The 20678-nt window shown below is 40.5% G+C and overlaps 1 protein-coding gene across 1 annotated transcript in view; it reads left to right on the forward strand.

Annotated features, from left to right (window-relative positions):
* Window positions 1-1292: 1292 nt before the first annotated feature.
* ARPP21 (cAMP regulated phosphoprotein 21) overlaps window positions 1293-20678 on the forward strand; it is a 125370-nt gene continuing 105984 nt past the window's right edge. Inside the window, exons 1-7 of the mRNA XM_064277452.1 lie at window positions 1293-1444; window positions 2328-2369; window positions 3103-3192; window positions 7159-7303; window positions 8782-8860; window positions 9485-9544; window positions 10251-10391. Of these exons, the coding sequence (XP_064133522.1) occupies window positions 1316-1444; window positions 2328-2369; window positions 3103-3192; window positions 7159-7303; window positions 8782-8860; window positions 9485-9544; window positions 10251-10391 (686 nt within the window). The 5' untranslated portion in view covers window positions 1293-1315. The remainder of the gene's footprint in view (window positions 1445-2327; window positions 2370-3102; window positions 3193-7158; window positions 7304-8781; window positions 8861-9484; window positions 9545-10250; window positions 10392-20678) is intronic.

A 20678-nucleotide genomic window follows, 5' to 3' on the forward strand; every position in this document is an offset into this window, starting at 1 on the left:
ATTCACATACTCCAACCACTGTCTTTGGAAAACTTTTTCTTTTAAATTCCCATAATCCCTTTCCAAATGAGCCTGCATTTTTTTTAAAGGTGTCATTAGATACCATCTGCTCTGTCACGGTAGGTTTTAGCAAATTTGCAACAAAAATTGCTGGGTTTTAGATTTTTCTCATGCCTCCTCTTTCCAGTTGGAAATCAAGTTACTGAATCTGTACATGGTAATTAAATGCTCTCAAGGAAATATCAAAACACTGGTTTGTCTAATAATAATTACCATTGTAGTCTGTGGGGCTAGGACAGTCACGCTTGGGGATTTTTGTGAAAGAACTGACTTTCTAAGCTACAGTTTCTTTTTGCTTTCTTTCTGTCTTATATTCTTTCTGTCTCTCCCTTCCCTTTATCTCTTTCTCTTTTTCCCACATCATAAAAAAAAAAAAAGAGGAGGAAATAAATGCTAAATTATTCATGAGCCTCATTTGACAACCCATCAGAGGGGGCCTTGGCCGGGGTTTATGGAAATAGGGAGAGAAAAATAGTACCAGGCTTTCACTTCGAAAAACCATCTCCAGTGCCTGTCTAGTAGCCTGTTGAGAGCCCAGAGTTCAGGTGCGATAGCTTCATTAGAGCTGCTGGCCAGAGACTTCCTTCCGTAGGATCCTTACGGCACCAGCCCTGGATGGGAGCTGGGGATGCAGTTTAGGCTTTTAATAACGTAGTTGTCAGTTTGAAGCCTGAAAACGTGGACCCTGGGAGGTTTATTGCCAAATTTAGATCCCATATTTATACTGAATTATTACCTCTTCAGTTGATTCTTGCCCCTTGTGGAGTGTGCTGAATTCTTAATGGGTTGCCTATGGTTGAACCTTGCAAATAATTATTGAGCGACAGAGCCCAGATGCCACCTCTTGACTCAGAAGTCGAGGTCAGGTGTTGGAGGAATAGTCTCTTTTTCTCCCTCTTGGCAGTGGGGCAGGGGGATTGGTAGATATGAAAGGGTTACAACATCTCCATATAAGATTTGTTGACCCATATTGATGGCAAGGTGTATTTGTGTGTGTGTGTGTGTGTGTAGGAGCTGCAGCTGGACTGGCCCCATCTGCCTCCTGTGTATGCCTTGTATCCTTGATCTTATTTTATTCCCCTTTTCTATAAAACTGGCAGGGATGCCCAAACAGCCCATTTGGATTTGTAAATAAGGGAGAAATGAAATAGTTCAAGGATATTAGTAAATACTGCACCTACCACTAATTTTATTTTTTTGGCATCTTGAACTTCTAGGGCATCAAACCTTGTTATTTTAATTTGTGTCTGGGAGAATGTCTGAGCAAAGTGACCTGAATCAGGCGATAGTGGAGGAAGGCGGGACTGAACAGGAGGTGGCCACGCCAGAGAACGGCGTAGTAAAATCGGAGAGCCTGGATGAAGAGGAGAAGCAGGAACTGCAGGTGAGCCTGGCAAGTCCCCATTCTCACACCTGGTGTGCCGTTTCCTTCCTTCCTAGAGTGTGTTGTCATCATCTTCCTATTCTTCCACTTCTTCTCCTCCTCCTTGGAATTTGTCTAGTTAAATGAATAGGAAACCCTTAAAGCTAATCCTCTTCTTTCCCAGTTATTGATCAGCTGTTTTTTCCTGACTGACTTGAGCCCTCAGATGCCTTTGGAAATGAAAAATTTCCAAAGAAAGTATTTAATGTCAGAATTTGCACACAGCACCCCGGTACTGGTTTCCAGACCACTTCAAGGTATACATGGTGGGGGCACCTCTCCTATGGCATCTTTAGGCTAGTTCATTTTTAAAAATAGATTCCTATCCCATGACAAACCTGAAGGCCCAACTCATGGTATTATAGGAAAAATCAAAGATGTGATCTCTGTCAACCTTCGTAGGCATTGTAAGGTTTGAATCTTATTAGCAAGCAATCCTAAACCCTAGAATGAGAGTGACTGACAGGGACTGAAAAAATAATGTGATTACATATGCCAGGATTATGAGACTAAGAGATTTGGTAGAGAGAAAACAAAGTGTGCTTACAAATAGCCTGTAAGTATTGCACATAATCACGGAATGGCCAAAGCCTTCAAGAGGGATCTTTCCCTCTCCAATAGCTGCTGTGAGGAGAGAGAGAGCTAAAGGTTCAGTGGCCAAGTTCTGAGAAACTGGGGAAGGAAGAGTTCTCCCTGCTGGTTAGAAAGCCTCCTTGTTGTTATTGTTGATTTCTCAACTGTAGTGACACCTTTTACATCTTTCTCTCTCTCTCTCTCTCTGGTGGTTGTTGGTATACTGTTTGTTTGTTTTATTTTGTGTTTTGTTTTCTTTTCTAACGTACAGAGGCGGCTGGCAATTCAGAACCAAGAGAGGAGAAAATCTAAGGTAGGGTTCTCGAGATACTCTATGGTAGACCTGATATTCTGGGAACAAACTATTTCCCATTGGGGTTCAGGGGCTTGCCAGCAATCCAGATGGGTGTGCACAGATACTGTGGTGGATCTCGGCTCTTCTGGTGCTGTCTATTTTTATTGGGGTTTTGTTCCAGTGTGTGTTGCCACCTCGCTCCTTGTGCTTTTTAATGAGAACATTTGGAGTATGGCATGATTGTAGGTGTATACATTTGATACCATTTTTACCCTTGGAGATGAACAGTGCTTTCTAAAAGAAATAGGCTTTTAAAAGAATTTATTTCAGTAAAACTTAGAGTAAAATGTTTCAGTCTCGCCAATTGATTTCTGAGTTGAAGTAAACTTGTTACTACGAATTCTTCCACCTTTCAAGCATTTTTTCAGTCGGATCTCTTCCCAACTTAGTTTTAGTAGACATTCTTTTTTTTTTTTTCTCCTTTCATTTTCATGAGATGCCAATGATTTCTTCCTCACCCGTGTGTTCTCCATGTGATGGGCTCACAGTGGTCCTTAAATACATCCCTTCATACCTACCTCCCTGCCGCTCGCCTGTGGAGACAGCCCTGCACAGCCGACTTGGAACTCAGTTTTAAGAGTCTGATTTGAGAATTTAATGTGAACGTGGAGACGCTTTGCTGGACTGAGAATGTTTTCCGTTTGTTTTCTTTATTTTCCTTTCCTTCCCTTTTTCTTCCGCCCTCCCCCAGTCAGGAGCCGGGAAAGGTAAGCTGACCCGCAGTCTTGCTGTCTGTGAGGAGTCCTCAGCCAGACCAGGAGGAGAAAGCCTTCAGGATCAGGTACCTCCCCTGTCTTTACCTTTGGCTGCATGAACGGAATCCACCTTTGTGTGCATGTGTGTCTTAGTTGGGCACTAAATAGTGTTTTGGGGGAGGTAAAACAAAAACTAATTGAAGACAAGACTTAGTTTTCTGGTTTCGTCCCCTGTTTATGAGACATTCTAAAATAGTTTTACAGTTTGTCACAGAGTATTACGTTTGCTTTTTTTCCAGACCCTCTGAAAACTGCAAATGGAAAGGAATTCAAAAGAATTTAGATTAAAACTTAAATAAAAAGTAAGCACAGCAGTGCGGTATTTCCTCAAAGGCTCTCTCTTGATTAGGCTGCACCAAATACAGCCCTGAGTATCCGGTCTCCCTCCTTAGTGGAGATGGCTTACCTCTCAGTCCTCTGAGATACACTTGCCTATGAGAAACACAACTCTTGGCTTTTAGGAAACTTAAGAAAATAGCAAATAAGGTGCATCGAACTTTGGCAGAATACTTTTATGGCCTTTGGTGGGGGTTTCTCAGTCCTGGAAATACTGTCCAGAAATAACTCCGAGCTGTTGGTGAATTTAAGTTAATATTATTAATATACCGCTGTGTATCCTTACCTTCATTTCTACTCCTTTACAGCAAGATTATTGGGTTCTAAACATTCAAATTCCAACACAACTCGTCCCTGGCAAAACGGGAAACTTCACGTCATATTTATTTTTGTTTGCCATTTAGGCATCATATTAGCTTTTATATAAACGGTCTTGCTCCTGAAATTTCCCTTCTTTTTTCAGAGGCTGAGAGCAGTCAAGGCAAAAGTAAAATGATTTATCTGAGCCCAGGGGAGGGAAAATTGATTAAGCCATCGTCAGTTAAGTTTTTTTTGTTTTGCTTTTCTCTTTTTTTACTTTAATTGAAATACTCTAAATTCTCCTCATGGATACAGAGAGCATTGAGAGCACTTTCTTTAAAAGGACCAAAAAGAAATTCCTTACAGATTTTGTCCTAAGAGTGTGTGTGTATGTGTGTGTGCGTGTGTGTGTGTGTGGTTTTTTTTGTTTTTTTTTTTCCCTTGCCCTATTTTCTTAACATGCCACTCATGTCAAAAGGCATGGGCAGGCTTTCAGTTGCCATCACTACGTTTCAAACACAAGCTTTATTTCACTTGGGCTCTGAGAAACGTGTGGCTTTTCTTCAGCATTTTATTTGTGCTTCTATTTTTCATGGAGATTGAAAAGGGGTAACAATGTGAATCTCGCAGCTTATATTATTAAACGTTGATGGGTGGTGTAATGTACTGCACATGATACACGGTAGCTGCAGACTGACGATCCCTGGGAGAAGCAATGCCCCAATTGCCCCCACCCCTAATGCCAGGCAGAGGAGGACTTAATCCGCTTTGTGTCCTATTTGACAAGGTACCAGGAGGAAATTTTTTTAAATGATCACCTGTGTCATAGTGCCCATCCTGGACCTACGTCTAGTTTCTCCACACAATTGGTGCAGAGAAATCAGATGCAAACGGTGCTTTGTTCCTGCTGGTTCCAAGCTCAGAAACCAAGACTAGTTTTGTAGGGGAAAATTAGATCCTGCAAGCTCCTCTTTGGACTGGCTGAGGGATGGTGGGAATAGGGGGCTGACAGAAAATATCTAGACACACATATAACCAGGAGACCACGCTACTTTCTTAGAGAATGAAGGAGCAGACCCTTGCACTTAGCTGCAGTGCCGTCACTAGGTACCACCGGCATTTACAGAATGTGAGGAGTTGAATCCCAGAGAACCCTGGCAGAAGTATACAGTATGTGGATTGTACTGCTTCCCCAATGTTTGCATATTCACAGTATTTGGAGAACTGCCTTCATTTTCCTGTGTGGGAAAAACTCTTGCTACCTGTATTACTTGACCTCAGACCCAGACCTGATGGTTCAGTCTGTCCTTAAGTTCCAGGAGTTTTGCTTTTTGAATGTTATACTATTACCTATCAGTGTATTACTGCAACTTGAATCTTTATTTTACTGTTGTTGGATATAAACTTATCCTGTACCGATGTATTTATTAACACTTGTATTTTATTATTGAGCATCTCAATAAAAATATTAAAAAATAACAGATTGTTTTTTACCAACTCTATAGCACTTTTGTGTGTTCTTTCAACACCATAATGTATATTGACGTATGGAAAAGATAGGTATTTTTCTGAGCATAATATTCGTCAACACATAGCATCATTTTGTATGTTTTTGTAGACAACATTCTTTAGTGTTTCCAAGCCTCTTTGACTTTAGATTTAAACTTAGAGGCTGGGTGGTTCAACCAATTTTGAAGAAGCAATGAGACCGCTTTCATGGTTTGGGTACCCTCAGTTTCCCCACTCATCACCCGTCAAATTGATTCTTCCTCATCCCCTGCCATGTCTTCAAAGCCAGAATTATTCCAGCTGTCTCCTTAGCAAGTAGAAGCAACTCCTAACCCTAGAACCTGACTAAAGCTTTGCAGGTTAAGACTTTTCTATCCCAAATCATGTGATAAGAGACCCTGTAATCAAGTTACACTCAGTTTTACATACTTTGTAGAAGTCTATCCCCAAGATAAACATGTTGCAAGTCAGGAAACCCGCCTTAGACACATAGTTGGCATAAGACCGTGTTTTGTTTCCTTCTCTGTATCATGTGTCTTTCCAAGCTTGGTAACTTTTTATTCCAGCCAGCAGTGTCACAATGGAGCCCCTCCTTAAAAAGAAACTTGGCTTTGTTTGATGTCCACCGGTTTGGCCAAGTTCAAGAAGAACTGCCAAGAACCCAGACTGGCTATGATCTGAGGTGGTACAGGCGTCAGCTTAGTCACGCGTAGTGGGAGACTTAGTTCAGTTTTAGTGAGAGACTATTAGTCATTTGGAATATTTTTTTTCCTGAATCATAAATTTTAATGTCACTAGTGAAAGAAAGTGCTCCTATCAAGTAAGCTCTTACATAAGAACAGGTGGGATTAATGTTGGCTCATTCGTCATAATTTTAATCATAGCATAGATTTTTCAAAAAAACAAAACATGATTTGGCTCATCGTTCTTCAAAACAATGAACTTTCTTTCAACCAGATGGGTGATAGAAGTCAATACAAAATGATCTGTTTTCAGTGCAAAAAAAAAAATCCACGTAAAAGAAGATCTGGCCCCAATACTTGAAATGATCAATCTGATATGGCATTGGTTCAAGAGAATCTTATACCTTGGAAAGGATTGATTGATACTGAAATGAAAATAGTATTAAATAATTATATTTCATTTATGGTAGACATAATTATACTTTCTACCTTTTCTAAAAGGCAGTGCTTATTGTAACTATATATCATGATGACTTATTAACAGCATTTGTCCACAATTATGAAAATAGCCTATATCTAGTATCCCTGCAATTATATAGTTTGTTTTCTCATAGTAGCGGAAATCATTGTTGATTCAGTTCTAAAACAGGCTTTTTATTGTAAATTGGCTACTAAAGCCTTTATTTCTGTTTGTTCTATGTATAGTTATGCTTCATAATATCTGTCTGTCTGTGTTTGTGCCAGTTTCTCCTTATAAGGAATTACAGAAAAGAACCACAGAAGCCTTTTTTTTTTTTTTTTTTGAAACATTATAGTAGCTGTGATACAAGCTTACTGATAAGGAGTTTTTTCCTGATGTTTAAAAATAAACCTGTAGAGAAAATACGTCGTGATCTATGAGGATTTAACTTGCTAAAGTCGATATTCATGAGGCAAAGTTTCAGTATTAGATGATTCTTGTGACCTCTCTTTGACTTCTGAAGTAAAATTCTCCTTAAAGGGCAATTATTCTTCTGACAGGTTTTATTTTTTACCATTTAAGAAAAAAAAAAAAATACTGCACCTGGCTTTCATTTTCCTATACTTAATAACCTCTATGCAAAATGGAAACCAGGGGGAGATGATTCAATCTGGCCCTAAATTATTATATTTTTTCCCCAACAGGAATCAGTTCACTTACAGCTTTCCAGTTTTCCCTGCCTGCAAGAGGATGGTAGATCTAGAAAAGATGACTCTGAAAGAGAAAAAGAGAAGGATAAAAACAAAGATAAAACTTCTGAGAAATCCAAGATCAGAATGTTATCAAAAGGTGAATGCGGAAATGTTTCCTTAATTTACTCAGTTTGGGCCCATTATTAGACACAGAATACCTTCTAGATTCCCCGTGGATATTCACCTCCCACCAGGCTCGTCACGTATGATGCTGTGTGTGCGGGTATGTGTATGTGTAGAAGGTGTGAATTTGATTCTCTTTCCACTCATGCTGTCATTATTGTGTAGCCAGAGTGGTGTTTTTTGTTTTTTCTTTTAGGATTGCATATTTGTTCAGATTTACATTTGGATCTCCTGTTTCCAATGACAAACCCACACAATGGAGTAAATATAAATCTGCTCTTAATTCAGGTTTATTGGTTCAAATAACTTTGATGAATAGTGATGACACCCGGCTTTATACGTAAACCCCCATGCTTATCTTAAAAGACAAAAGGGTATGAGCAGTTTTCAGAAGAAAAGTGGTGGGATCCCCGAAGCATAGTTGTAGATGTCAGCTGAAGACAGGATTAATATCTTACCAGGGACACATGAATTTGGTCTCCACACGCATTTATATAAACTGCCTTATAAGGCCTCCTAAACACACACACACACACATCCATTTTAATAAAAAGATTGTCAAGAAAAAAGTCAATCCTTTTGAAGCCCCCAAACCTAAAATTCAGTTCAGATTTCAAATGATTGCCATGCCTATAAGTGTATAGAGAAAAAAAAAAAAAAAGAAAGGTTGAAATGAAGAATGCCAAGAAAGCCAGGAGAGATGTATATGAATAAACAGGTTGCAGTGGTTTTTTTTTTTTTTTAATAGCTGAGAAGGAATAGGGCATTTGATCAGCTGAGGGATGGCAGCTACTTCTGATATTATGTTGCACAGCTGGACACCTGCTTGTCGTGGATCTCTCTGCTGATGTGTATCTGAAAACCAAGGTGTCTACAGGGGAGGAAAGAGGTGCAGATTCCTAAAACATTTTAAAAATGCAGCCTTAGCCAGCATCAGAGGGGGACCTGGAAGACCTGGCAATATTTAGTGCCCTTCTGTGTTTTCTACTGATTAATATTTAGATATTCTTGGAACAGAGCTGATGTTCATTTTCTCTGCCTTCTCAGTACTAAGAGAAAGAGGGTTCCATGGGATCTCAAACTCGGCGCTGTCTGTGTGGGCGGGAGTACCTGTCATGTGCGGGGTGTGCCCTGGTGATTTACTGTACGGAATGAACAGGTGACATCTGGCTCCACCCAGCCCTCCTCACCCTCACCTTGACTGTCCACTTCCCTTCCTGGGACAGATGGACCTTCCCACCCACAGAAGCTCCTGGATGCTGTCCATCCTCCAGCCTCATTTCCATTCTGATATCATACTGCCAGGTTGCTAGTTTGAAACATGTATCTTCCGTACCAATAGCTTCACCTAAAAGTTGCCTCAGCAAGAGTGGAACAGGAAAGACTGGAAACCCCCGTCCCCTCACCTCCCTACCATTGTTCCTGACAACTCCATCCTGCTGTTTGTTTCAGATTGCAGCCAAGATTACACAGATTCTACAGGCATAGATTTACACGAGTTCCTGATTAACACATTAAAGAATAACTCCAGGTAACTTCTTATTTATTTCAGGTACAATATAGAATCAAAGTTGTGAATCCAAATGTTGCCAGGAAGACAGTTATAAAATGCAGGTGCCCTCCCCCATGGCTTACACCAGCTCCCCTATTTTCTCTTTTTTGTTAATAGTTTGCATGTTTTACTGTTTACAGGTAGTCTTCATTCCTGGGAAGGTACCCCAATGAATAAATTATAGTGTACCAGTTCTGCTCTCCTGGTAGCTAAAAGACTCTTACTAAGAGAAAAAGAGGGGCCTGAGAATTGTTGATGTTAATAAATCAATGATGTTTCAATGCCGTCAGGTGTCCATCTACAGTGGACGCTTGGGCCTTGCTTTATTCCCCTCTCCTGTTCATCTGAAATGTGCTATTTATTTGATGTGTTTTATAGACCCAATACCTTGCACATCATAACATTGAAACTACGAAAGTTCCCATGTTATAAAATTCTTAACAAATGAGAGGGAAAAAAATCTTAAGTGTAATGAAGTAGTATATAAATGAACAACACAGCCACATGCAACATGCATTTAAATCAACCATTTAGGCCTAAGGAATGGAAAGTTCATTTAAAAAAAAAAAAGAAACTTTTTTTATTTTAATATTTATTTTTCAGGGACAGGATGATACTCTTGAAAATGGAACAGGAAATTATTGATTTCATTGCTGACAACAAGTATGTCCGATTGCTATGCTGGTTAATTTATACGACGTGTCCTTAGTTTGGTATTTGAATTTAATTGTCTATTTAGGGACAGAGTAAAGCATCGTTTCATCAGTTTCCTGATTTGTTCAGTGGAGGTGGTGTCAGAGTTAGGAGTTACATGGTGACGGGATTTGATACTTGGACCATGTGAGCCCCTGCTTGTTAGATTCCTGACGAAATGGCTATGAACGGGGGCCGCTGATTAGCATAGAGCAGTTGTAATGAGAAGCGACCCTTTTCGTTTTTATTATAGTTTTTTAATGGGCTCCAGCTGGCTGCAGTCAGTTATGCCTGGAAATAATTGTCCTGCACACAGTGTAATGACACAACCCCAGACAGGCATCTGCAGTCACGTATTATATCACATCATCTGTCCTGTGCCTGGTGACAGTGATAAGGTAACATCCACTAGAGGAAAATGCTTCCCAACAGACATTAAGTTCTCTTTGGCAAGAGAAACAGGCAACTCTGAAACAATGATGCTTATTGGAGCTTAATCAATAGGTCTGTAATAGAGGAAAACGTGTCTGGAAATGAGGACACGAAGTGATGCCAGAGAGGAAGTAGGCTTGGTGGTTGGGGTGAAAGAGAAATGGGTTCCTGTGTGCACCTGTAACGCGTAAGGCAGGGCAGAAACAGAAAGGCTGAGAGCACTTTTTCTTGCGTTCCGTTGCAGTAATCATTACAAAAAGTTCCCTCAGATGTCGTCATATCAGAGGATGCTTGTCCATCGGGTGGCAGCTTACTTTGGGCTGGATCACAACGTGGATCAAACGGGGAAATCCGTTATCATCAACAAGACCAGCAGCACCAGAATGTAAGCCCCGTTCTTGTGTTTACTGAGCATTTTCTCTTACTCTGATGGATTCGTTTATAAGAGCACAGGATACAATTCAGAGTACATGACATTTAATATGTGCTGTGTTCCGTATCTCTTGCTCGTATCGGCAGTAGCGTGGCATTTATCTGTAGAAGATTATCGGAGGACCAGGGTAGTTTATGAAATTCAGGCAATTAAGTAGACTTATTCCCTGATCTTTTACATAGTTCCTGAGACATATTTTCTTTTTTCCTGTCAGTACTCCATGTAATGACATACAAAACCAGGGAAAATTTTGTGTCAAAATACAACTCACATCGAAAATATCAAACATTTAAAGATAACTGTGACATACGCGGGATAATTGTCCTTTTTCCTTTTCTGGTTTTAGACATCTATTTTATTTTCGTTTCTAGATTAAACAAAAAAAAAAATCTGAACCTAGAGACAGAAATTCTGACTCTAAAACCCAATTCTACTCACTAGCTGTGTAACTTGGAGAAAGTCATTTAACCTTGGATCTGTTTTTTCAAATGTAAAATGAGAGTTTTGAGATAGATGACATCTAAGTTCTAGCTTTGGAAGGAAAATAGCAGGGTTTTGTCCCCCTTTAAAACCATGGTTTGTTTTTATTTTAATATGTTTTCATTGTCCATTGAGTCACCAAAAGCCTCATGATTAGTCCTTTGCTCTGGGAACTTTGAGCTTTCTCTCCTGAATCCTTGGATCTTTTGAGTACAGTGCAAGCCAGTTGCGTAGCAAAATGGATGTTACACTCAAACACTGTCTCAGTGGAAAGCATTCTCTTGGAATATTTGTGTATTATAACTTCCTTGTTCACATTGTGCTTGGTAAATTACATAGTCTTTAGGAATGCTTTGTTAGAGGAGGGAGCTTTGGTGTTAAGCAGGGCAGCATGGTTATGTCCCTCTACTCTGCTCACTGGAGCCTGGGACAAGTGAAGATGGAGCAGAGGTTCGTTCTCAACGCACAGCTCAGTCTGTGCAGAGCGGGAGGAAGTGAAGGTTAGAGAGCACAGACCAGGAGAACGGGGGCCCAACTTGGCTGTTGTCTCAGGGATACTGAGAACTTCACTTCCCTGGGCTTTAAATTTCTAATTTATCTGCAGGCCAGTTTTAAGTGGATAATGTTTAAGGGTCCCTGATGCTGCAGTATTATGGGATCCTTCAGTTGTATTCTACTGTGCTGGCAAAATATATTTTAAAATTTGTCAGCCTTCCGCTTTATCTGATTGTTGTCACATGTGCCTCCTATTTTGAACAATCGTAGGCTTTGGAAACCCTGAAGGTGAGGTGGGTAAGAGCTCGGCTGCTAACCTAAAGGTCAGCAGTTCGAATCCATCAGATGCTTCTTGGAAACCCTATGGAGCAGTTCTACTCTGTCTTCTAGGGTCACTATGGGTCAGAATCGACATGAAGGCAATGAGTTTGGTTTGGGTTTTTTGGTCCTTCAATCCTTTACATCTTTGTTCTCCAACGGAAGTCCTAGGTTTTTTTTTCCCCCATTTGGCATTCTGGTTTTTCTTAAGACTTTGAATTAGCACGATGCAGGGACACTTGGATTACAAAATAGAGAAGCAACTGAGGATTTCCTTTTAAAGGTTTTATTTATTTATTTTGTTGTCGTTACTGTGTCTATAGGGCTATAGCAAGAAGTGTGGAAAAGCCCACAGATCAATAGGTGAAGCCTGAAAAGCTTTGATTGTTAGGAATAATGGATTTGTTTCTAAATCACACTGATTTGGCAGTCCCATAGTCATGAATATGACTACATGTTTTTGAGACCTGTTTCCCTCTAGGGTAGTTTTTGAAAAAATTGAACCTTGAATAAAGACTTGGTAAACTTTACATGATGGCTGTAAACCTGCTCTATCCAATATGGTAGCCACTACCCACAGATGGTTATTTAAATTTTTTATTTATTTGTTTTTAATATATTTTGTTGTTGTTGAAATGAATATACACAGCAGAACATACACCAATCCAAAGGTTTCTACACGTACAATTCAGTGACATTGATTACATTCTTTGAGTTGTACAACCATTCTCATCCTCCTTTTCTGAGTTGTTCCTCCCCTATTAACATGAACTCACTGCCCTTAAGGTTCCTCTCTCATCTTTTTTGAGTTTCTATTGTCAATTCATTCCCATATAGAGAGTTCTTAAAAGAGCATAATGCTTAAGGCAGACATTTTTTACTGGTTAAGCTAAACTATTGTTTGGTTTCTAAGAAAACTTCAGGGGATATTTTTGGTTTAAGGTTTAAAGATTATCTCAGGGCAGTAGTTGCAGGGGTTCATCCACCCTCCTTGTTGAATTTTAATTAAATTAAATTTAAATTGAATTAAAATTTAAAGCTGAGTTGCTTAGTTGCAGTAGCCACATTTCAAGTGCTCGTATGGTGCACACCATGTATTTCTGTCGTCGTAGAAGATTCTGATGGTCAGTGCTCCTCTAAATCCCTGTGATTCCCTCAAGTTCCCAAATAACGCTCAAGAAAAAAAGATGCCCTCGAGTCAGTTCCAACTCATAGCAACCCTATAGGACAAAGTAGAACTGCCTCATAGGGTTTCCAAAGAACCGCTGGTGGATTCGAATTGCTGACCTTTTGGTTAGCAGCCGAGCTCTTAACTGCTGCGTCACCAGACCTCCAAATAACACTAGGGGATGGAATTTCTCCTTTAAAACTTTTATTTTCTGGCTAATAGACTTTCTATGACTAGACTTCATCACTTCCAGAAGAGCATCAGATTTTTGTTTTGTTTTTTGTTATTTTTCAAATGAGTCCACATGTTTGTGCCTAATGAAGAGTGGAAGTAAGTGTGGGCAGAGAACACCTCTCTTAAGGCGTGATAGCTGTGGGATTGTAGGTTCAGTCTCTGCCTAGTTTCTTGCTCGGACATGCCACCTGTAGCCCCCAGTCCATGAGTCAGATCACACCTAAACAAAACAACAAATGGCTACCTGGCATAGACTCTCGAGGTGTTTCCAGGAGAAATGAGCTCAACAATATTCAATCCACAGCTGTCAAGTCATCCTGGCCCATTCTAGCCACATTTCTGAACATGTCCTATTTGAGTGGCTCTTGGGGGGAATGACTGACAACTTTCAGGACAAAGAAAGAAGATGTATTTTTTTTTTCCAGACAATAACAAGTCCAAATTATCAGGACCTGAATTATTGTTGGCAATTTTGGCAACGGAGAAATGTTGTTTTGGGCAGAGCCTCTTGCCATAACTTTTGGAATTTAAGTTGGAAAGAGAACATTGGAGGTTCCTGGGAAATCTGTGAATGACCTTTTGAAAGCAGAGATTGGCATGTCCTTGAAGACTCATAGTGTATGCAGACAAAACTTCCCAGACATTGGAAACATAATTCTAGCAACTGTAACTTACCAACAACTCCATCTTCAGTATCTAAACCTCAACCCCTGTGATGACACAAAAACGACAATATAAGATTCCTGTCATCACAGGGTTTACGCTCTCCTGATAAAAACTGATAGAATAACTTGTGAATCTTAGTCATCTTAAAACTTGCAAAATTCAGTGCAATTCCTGGCAAATCCATAGCAGGGCCATAATAACTGCCTAGGGAATGGCTGAGTGATTGAAGGCACCCTCTATCAAATATCCGGCAGAAAACACAAAGCAGATTCAGGGGGAGCTGTCAGCTTCATGACTCACGTGGACATTTAGGAGGACTTTGAAGACAGCTAAGACTTGAACATATATGGAGGAGGGGGGAACATTGCCAGTTAGGGGACTCGATAGAAACAAGTATATGATGATAACCTTTGCGTGTCTTGAGCACTTACTAAGGGCTGGACATTTTGCTGAGAGTCTAGCAAGCATTTAAATCTCAGGGAAACCTAACAAAGACAGTTTTTAATCACTTTTCCAATTTTACTGACAAGGAAGCTTACTTAGGGAGGGTAAAGGATTTGCCCAATGTCACACTGCTAGGAGGTGAGGTGAGGATTGTAATCCTGATCATTTGAGCTCAAACCCGGGCATCTTTACAGCTATGTTATGGTGCCTGGAGGCAGACTTGAGGAGGATGAGCGAGCTAGAAGGTTTGCCAGTGCTAGTTGAGAGGCTACATAAGGTTGAAGGGGACCTTGAAGCTTTGGGACATGTGGGTTGGTATAAGGTATAAATGACATAATGCTTTAGAAAGATCCATCTGGCGTGGACTAGTAGAATATATTGAAGTGGAAATGTCTAGGGATAGAAAGATTTTGGCTGAGTATTGCCTTCGCCAGCGCGTGGGATGAGGGTGTAGGGTATCATCGAGGAAAGGGAGAGTGGGAAATAAAAAGAAGGTTCATGTGGGAGACATTCCAAGATGGCGCCATTACTTGAGTGAACTGATGTACTTTAGAGAATTAGTAAAGGAAAGTCACCTTGTCCTCCAGCCTTGTTGGCTCTCAGTGCTAGCCAGGGTAAGATCAGGTTAGTGTGTATGACCTGAAGCTTCCCAACACACCCTTTGCTCCCTAACGGGGTCTTAGTGGTCAGGGGTACCTCTCACTAGAATGTACTGCCTTTCTGTTGAAATAAGGAATGGGGTCTCTGAGCTGGAGCTCTCCACATTGTATTTTTTCCCCTTTAGTCAGTCTCTTTCCCTCCCTGCAGGTTGCCTTATGTATGTTGTATTCTGTGGTGCTTTATTTATTTATTTATTTTTGCTGTTGGAGTTCTTACCTATTAGATTAGGTGGTGGTGCCACGTGAGCCCCTTGGAGATCTAGGCTGAAGGGACGGAAGGATCTATGTTATTTTGGTCCTACAAATGATATTTATAATGTCTTCACTCTATATAACGCTTCCTAAGAGCTCGGCTGCTAACCAAAATGTCGGCAGTTCGAATCCACCAGCTGCTCCTTGGAAACTCTATGGGGCAATTCTGCTCTGTCCTATAGGGTCGTTATGAGTCGGAATCCACTTGATGGCAATGTTGTTTTGTTTTTTTTAGTTAAAAATCTGAACAGCGATTTTATAAAAACATCGAAAACACTACAAATAAATACATCTATTTTTATATGAGAAGCTTTGCCCTTCTGTATGTCGCTCTCTCTGATCTTCACTTTCTCTTTTGCTCATTTTTTTTCTGTGTTTAACACAAAGCAGCTCATTGTTCTTTTGTTAGATTTTTTTGTTAACTTCCCTTTCCTTACCTCTATCCCAGAGAAAGGATACGCACTTAGAGACTAGAAAGGGTCCACTTGCATTGGCATTTTTCAAAGGGCCAGGCCCATCCACAGGCAAGGAGGAAGCCCCATGTGGATCTGCATATATTTGCATATGTCAGAGCAACTGTTTAACTACTTCTAGATAATTTTCACGTTAAAAGGTTGTCATCTCTTGAATATTTCTTTTTCCTCTTTTGTCTTTCATACCCACCCACTGCCATTGCTCAAATCCCCCGTTCGCTCATGAGTGGAGAACAAAGAGAGTGGTTTCAAGCCACAGAAACTGAAAAATGAAGATAGTGGCCCAGAGGCATTGGGGTGGGGCCGCACCTCAAGAGTCAAGCTCCCAAGGACACACACTGCTCGTTCCAAGAAGGGTGGGTCTGGGGACTTGTCTGGAGTGATGAGTGATAGGCAGGGACTAGAATGGTTTGTTTTATCCAGAAAGGGTGGTTAATTAGGCTAGCTATTTGGTAAATCAGTCCACCAACTGCTCCTTGGAAACACTATGGGGCAGCTCTGTTTTCTTCTATAGGGTCACAATGAGTGGACTCAATGACAGAAGGGTTCATCTGGTAAACCAAAAAAACGTGCGACTTGTTCTACTACTAAATACGGTTTCTAGAGGTCCCTGAAGGAGCCTTGGTGACACAGTGGTTAAGACTCGGCTGCTAACCGAAAGGTTGGGAGTTTGAACTTACCAGCCACTCCACCAGGGAAAAACATGGCAGTCTGCTTCTGTAAAGATTACAGCCTTGGAAACCCTATGGGGCAGGTCTACTCTGTCCTACAGGGTTGCTATTAGTCGGAATCGACTTGACGGCAACAGGTTTGGTTTTGTTGAGAGGTTCCTGGGTGAGTCAAGCAACTTGCCTTCCACTAAAAGTTGGTGGTTTGAACCCACCAACTACCAGCAGTGCATTGGAAGAAAGGTCTGCTGATCTACTTCTGTGAAGGGTACAGCCAAGAAAACCCTCTGGAGCAGTTCTACTCTGTAACACATGGGGTCGCTTTGATTCAGAACTAACCCTGTAGCAGTAGGTTGTTTTTCATTTGTTTGTTTTTTAAAGGCAAAGCAGTTGAGCCCAGTTGATTTTGTTGGGAATCTCTGGAGCGGGTAATTACAGCCCTGAAAGGCAGGCTTGTGGAACCAGCCTCCTTTTCAGTGGGAGAGAGCAATGGGTCCGATGCATCAGGGTCACCGAACATCAGCCCTGCTTCATTTCCTGCACAGGCAGAGGCCAAAAGTGGAAATGATCTTTTTTTGACCCTTAGGCATTTCACTACCTGCAGGTAATGAAGTGAATTTATAACAACAACAACAAAAAAAAAACATGCTTTTCCTCCCACATTCATCGTATATCTTCTCCTTTGGTTAGGACTGTGAGTGGCACTTCGAATAAATCGAGCAGTGTGCCAATATGGATGCTGCTTTAATAAGCCTCTGAAGAAGACCAAACATCAATTTATTGAAGTGCCTTTTGGAAATCTACGAGTGGCTGCCATCCTCTCATTTCTAAGCGTGGTAAATTTACTCTGCACTTTTTTTAGAAATGGAGTTGAGAATTATCCGACTAGAAGCTGATGATCCAAGTCCAACCTAGAATCACATTACTCTCAGGAACACCAGGCAGCTTTCCTTTCTGAACAGACACCTAGTTCTTTAATCAGTTGTTGTTATTGGGTGCCATCAAGCTGGTTCCGGTTCTGACTCATAGAGCCCTACGTACAGCAGAACAGAACACTGCCCGGTCCTGCGCCACCCTCACGATCATTGTTATGCTTGAGCCTGTTGCTGCAGCCACTGTGTCAGTCCATCTCATTAATGATCTTCCTCTGTAGTCACTATTCAGGCTCAAAATAAGACTTATTTGTTAACATTCCTCAAACTCTGTATTCTTTTTCTCAAATATTCTGTTTTCTCCATATTATTATTGTCAAATACTGCAGAGAACATAGGTGACATAAATCTCAGAAGTATACTATGAGGGAGAAAAATAAGTTTATTGTGTTCTGCCTCGGTCAGCTAGTACTTCTGTAGCACAGTTACCACAAGTGGGTGACTTTAAAAAACAGAAATTTATTATCTCACAGGTTTAGAGGCTAGAAGTCCAAATTAGGGTCTCAGCCCTGCTGATCCCTTCTTTGGGGGTAAAACCAAAAACCTGAATCCATTGCCATCACTCCACAGAGTTTCCGAGGAGTGGCTGGTGGATCTAAACTGCCAGCCCTTTGGTTAGCAGGTGAGCTCTTAACCACTGCATCACCAGGGCTCTAGCCCTGGGCATTCCATGGTTCTTGGTGATCCCATATGGCATCTGTCTTCCCCAGTGTGTTCCCTCATGTGTATCTAATCTGCTCTTTTTATAATTTCGAGGTGATTAGGGTTAAGATACGCCCTACACTGATATGGCCTAGTTAACATAACAAAGAAAACCCACAGGAATAAGAGTTAGGATCTCAACACATATTTTAGAGGCACAAAGTTCAATCAATGACATGTTCCTTTTCCCCTTCCAAATTATTTTTGGGACCTTAATTTTTGAATGCATCATCTGCTATTTAATTTTGCAGTTAAAACATGCATGTACCCTCTGTAGCATTAGTATTCCTTAATGAAACAATTTTTTTTCCCAAAAAGCTTTTCCATAAAGTTATCATGCTTTCTTGAATTTTAAAAAGAAATTTTGTCTTATTTATTTTGCTCACAACATTCTAAATAGGTAAAACAAGACCGTTTTATAGGAGAAAAGACTGACATTCACGTTGCTTGATTTAACCTAGTCCGTTCCCAGAGGACCAAGCCCCAAACCCACTGTTCCTGCTACTCAGCCATGACTCTTTGGCTAAGATTGGGGAAGGAAGGGTTAGTGTTGATAGAACCAATACTCTCAAGGTTTTATCAGAGCAAGAAGAAAATCTTAGCACTGTTCTCCCACTGTTAACCATTGCTTCACTTCCAAGAATCCATTTGTTTTTAGAAATGAACAGGGAACCAAATTAAATAACTTTAATATTAAGATGGATGGTAAAACCGTTATGATGTCTGCAAAACTCCAGAACCACAGAAGAGACTGGATTAAAAATTGTCTTGGCATAAAAACCCGTTGCCATCTAAGACTCATAGCAACCATATAGGACACAGTAGAACTGCTTCACAGGGTTTCCAAGAGCAGCTGGTGAATTCGAACCACCAACCTTTTGGTTAGCAGCCAAGCTCTTAACCACTGGCCACCAGGGCATACTAAGAAATAAGACAAACCCAGCCCCATGTCCTTAAATGGTGTCATAAATCAAGGAAAAAATATTTTCTCAAGTGTTTAATCGTGTGCTTTGAACAAAGGAAGTATAGGCTATAGAAGATCTCCGCCAGAAGGTTATAGTTTACTTGAAGAGCCAAAGTCATTGCGATCCAGACTGTGTGTGTCTAAGTGCATGAACTGTGTTATACTGTTTGCAATGGTTATAGAGAGGTAGGTGAGTGTATCGTACTGTCCTGAGTGTATAATAGTTTTGGAGGGAGCCGGATTACCGTGACTTGGTTCCCTCAATCTGTAGCTCTACATGCCCTAGGTTGCTGAATTCAGCCCAGTGCCTCTGGGCTCCCTTTATTGCTTCTAAACCCGTTGCCGTAGATTCTGGCTCATAGCGACCCTATAGGACAGGGTAGAGCTGCTCCATTGTTTCCAAGGAGCAGCTCGTGGATTCGAACTGCTGACCTTTTGGTTAGCTAGCAGCTGAGCTCTTAACCACTGTGCCATCAGGGCTCCTAGACCCATTCAAAGAACAGGTAATATTTAGCATCTGCATCTTGGAAAAGGTTTTAGGGAAAACTTGAAAGCAAAAGCCTGTTTGTGTAAAAGGCATAAGTGGTCTTCTTGGTCTTGTTCTTGTGTCTTGCTAAACTAAAGATTTCTCATTTTGAAGTGGCCTTTAGCATGTTATTCTAGCTAACATGGAAAGAGTAATGGGGGCCTAGGACAGAAAGAGAAGTTATCGTGTATTTATTGAAGGCATTTGGTTTCCATAGTATTCTGTACTTTAATGTTACGTTATAACGCTCAGTACCGATCTTCAGACAATAAAATGGCGTTCACCAAGAGAAGGAAACAGTGCATTTTATTCAGCAAGTTGGCTTTTTCTAACCTCTCAGACTCATAGGGCTCCCAGGGGACGAGAGCCCCTGTCTTCAACCTCTACTTCTTACTGACCTTCAAGATGGGGAAATGAAGCATTTCTTTGCCCATACCGAAAATACTTGGTAGTTCTGTATCTTTTAAAGTGCACTGATCACTCTGGACCTTTTCAGCAATTGAAATGTACTTACATGTAGATGCAAACGAGATACTTTTATTGACAGCATGACAATCTGTACGCAAAAAGCCTTTCATCCCAAGAAATGATAATTACATTCAGCAGTTTCCAAAGAAAACGTTACTTTAAGAAAATTTCACACGCCTCATTTGGGAATACTTGAGTCAAACCATTATTTCAGTATTAATAGTCGAGATTGGATCTATCCTAATTAAGGTTAACAGTAATAAAAATTTTGGTTCCACGTTCGCTGGTATTCCTTTAGATTTTGGGTACTTAGAAATACGGGAAAAACGGTAATAAAAGTAGCAACTATTTATTGAGTACTTTCATTATCCTGTATTTCATTTAACCTTTCCAAACACTTGAAGGTAAGTGCTATTACTTTCTATTTTTTACAACAAAACAAGAACCACTTCTGCTTTAGAGAGGGAGAGGTTAAGGAAGTTGCAAAAAGTCACACAGTTAGTGAACCGCAGGGCTGAGAAGACATAATATGACGCGTATTTTGAAAAGATGAACTTGTGTTAGGCCTGCTTATCACCGTTACACCCTATGGCTTAACACTGATTTTAATTATTAACACTATTGCTATGTTAGATGTAATATGCTAGCTCACATCCATTTTGTATAAAGTTATTAGATTATGGTCTGTAATGGATTGGGGTTTGTTCATGGTACTGCTTTTAATATTGATATAATATTGAAATAGAAGGATGGAGAACCTAAAGAAACCAACATGCACTGAGTGTTTAAC

The sequence above is a fragment of the Loxodonta africana genome, chromosome 27, assembly GCF_030014295.1.
Source record: "Loxodonta africana isolate mLoxAfr1 chromosome 27, mLoxAfr1.hap2, whole genome shotgun sequence".
Taxonomy (NCBI): domain Eukaryota; kingdom Metazoa; phylum Chordata; class Mammalia; order Proboscidea; family Elephantidae; genus Loxodonta; species Loxodonta africana.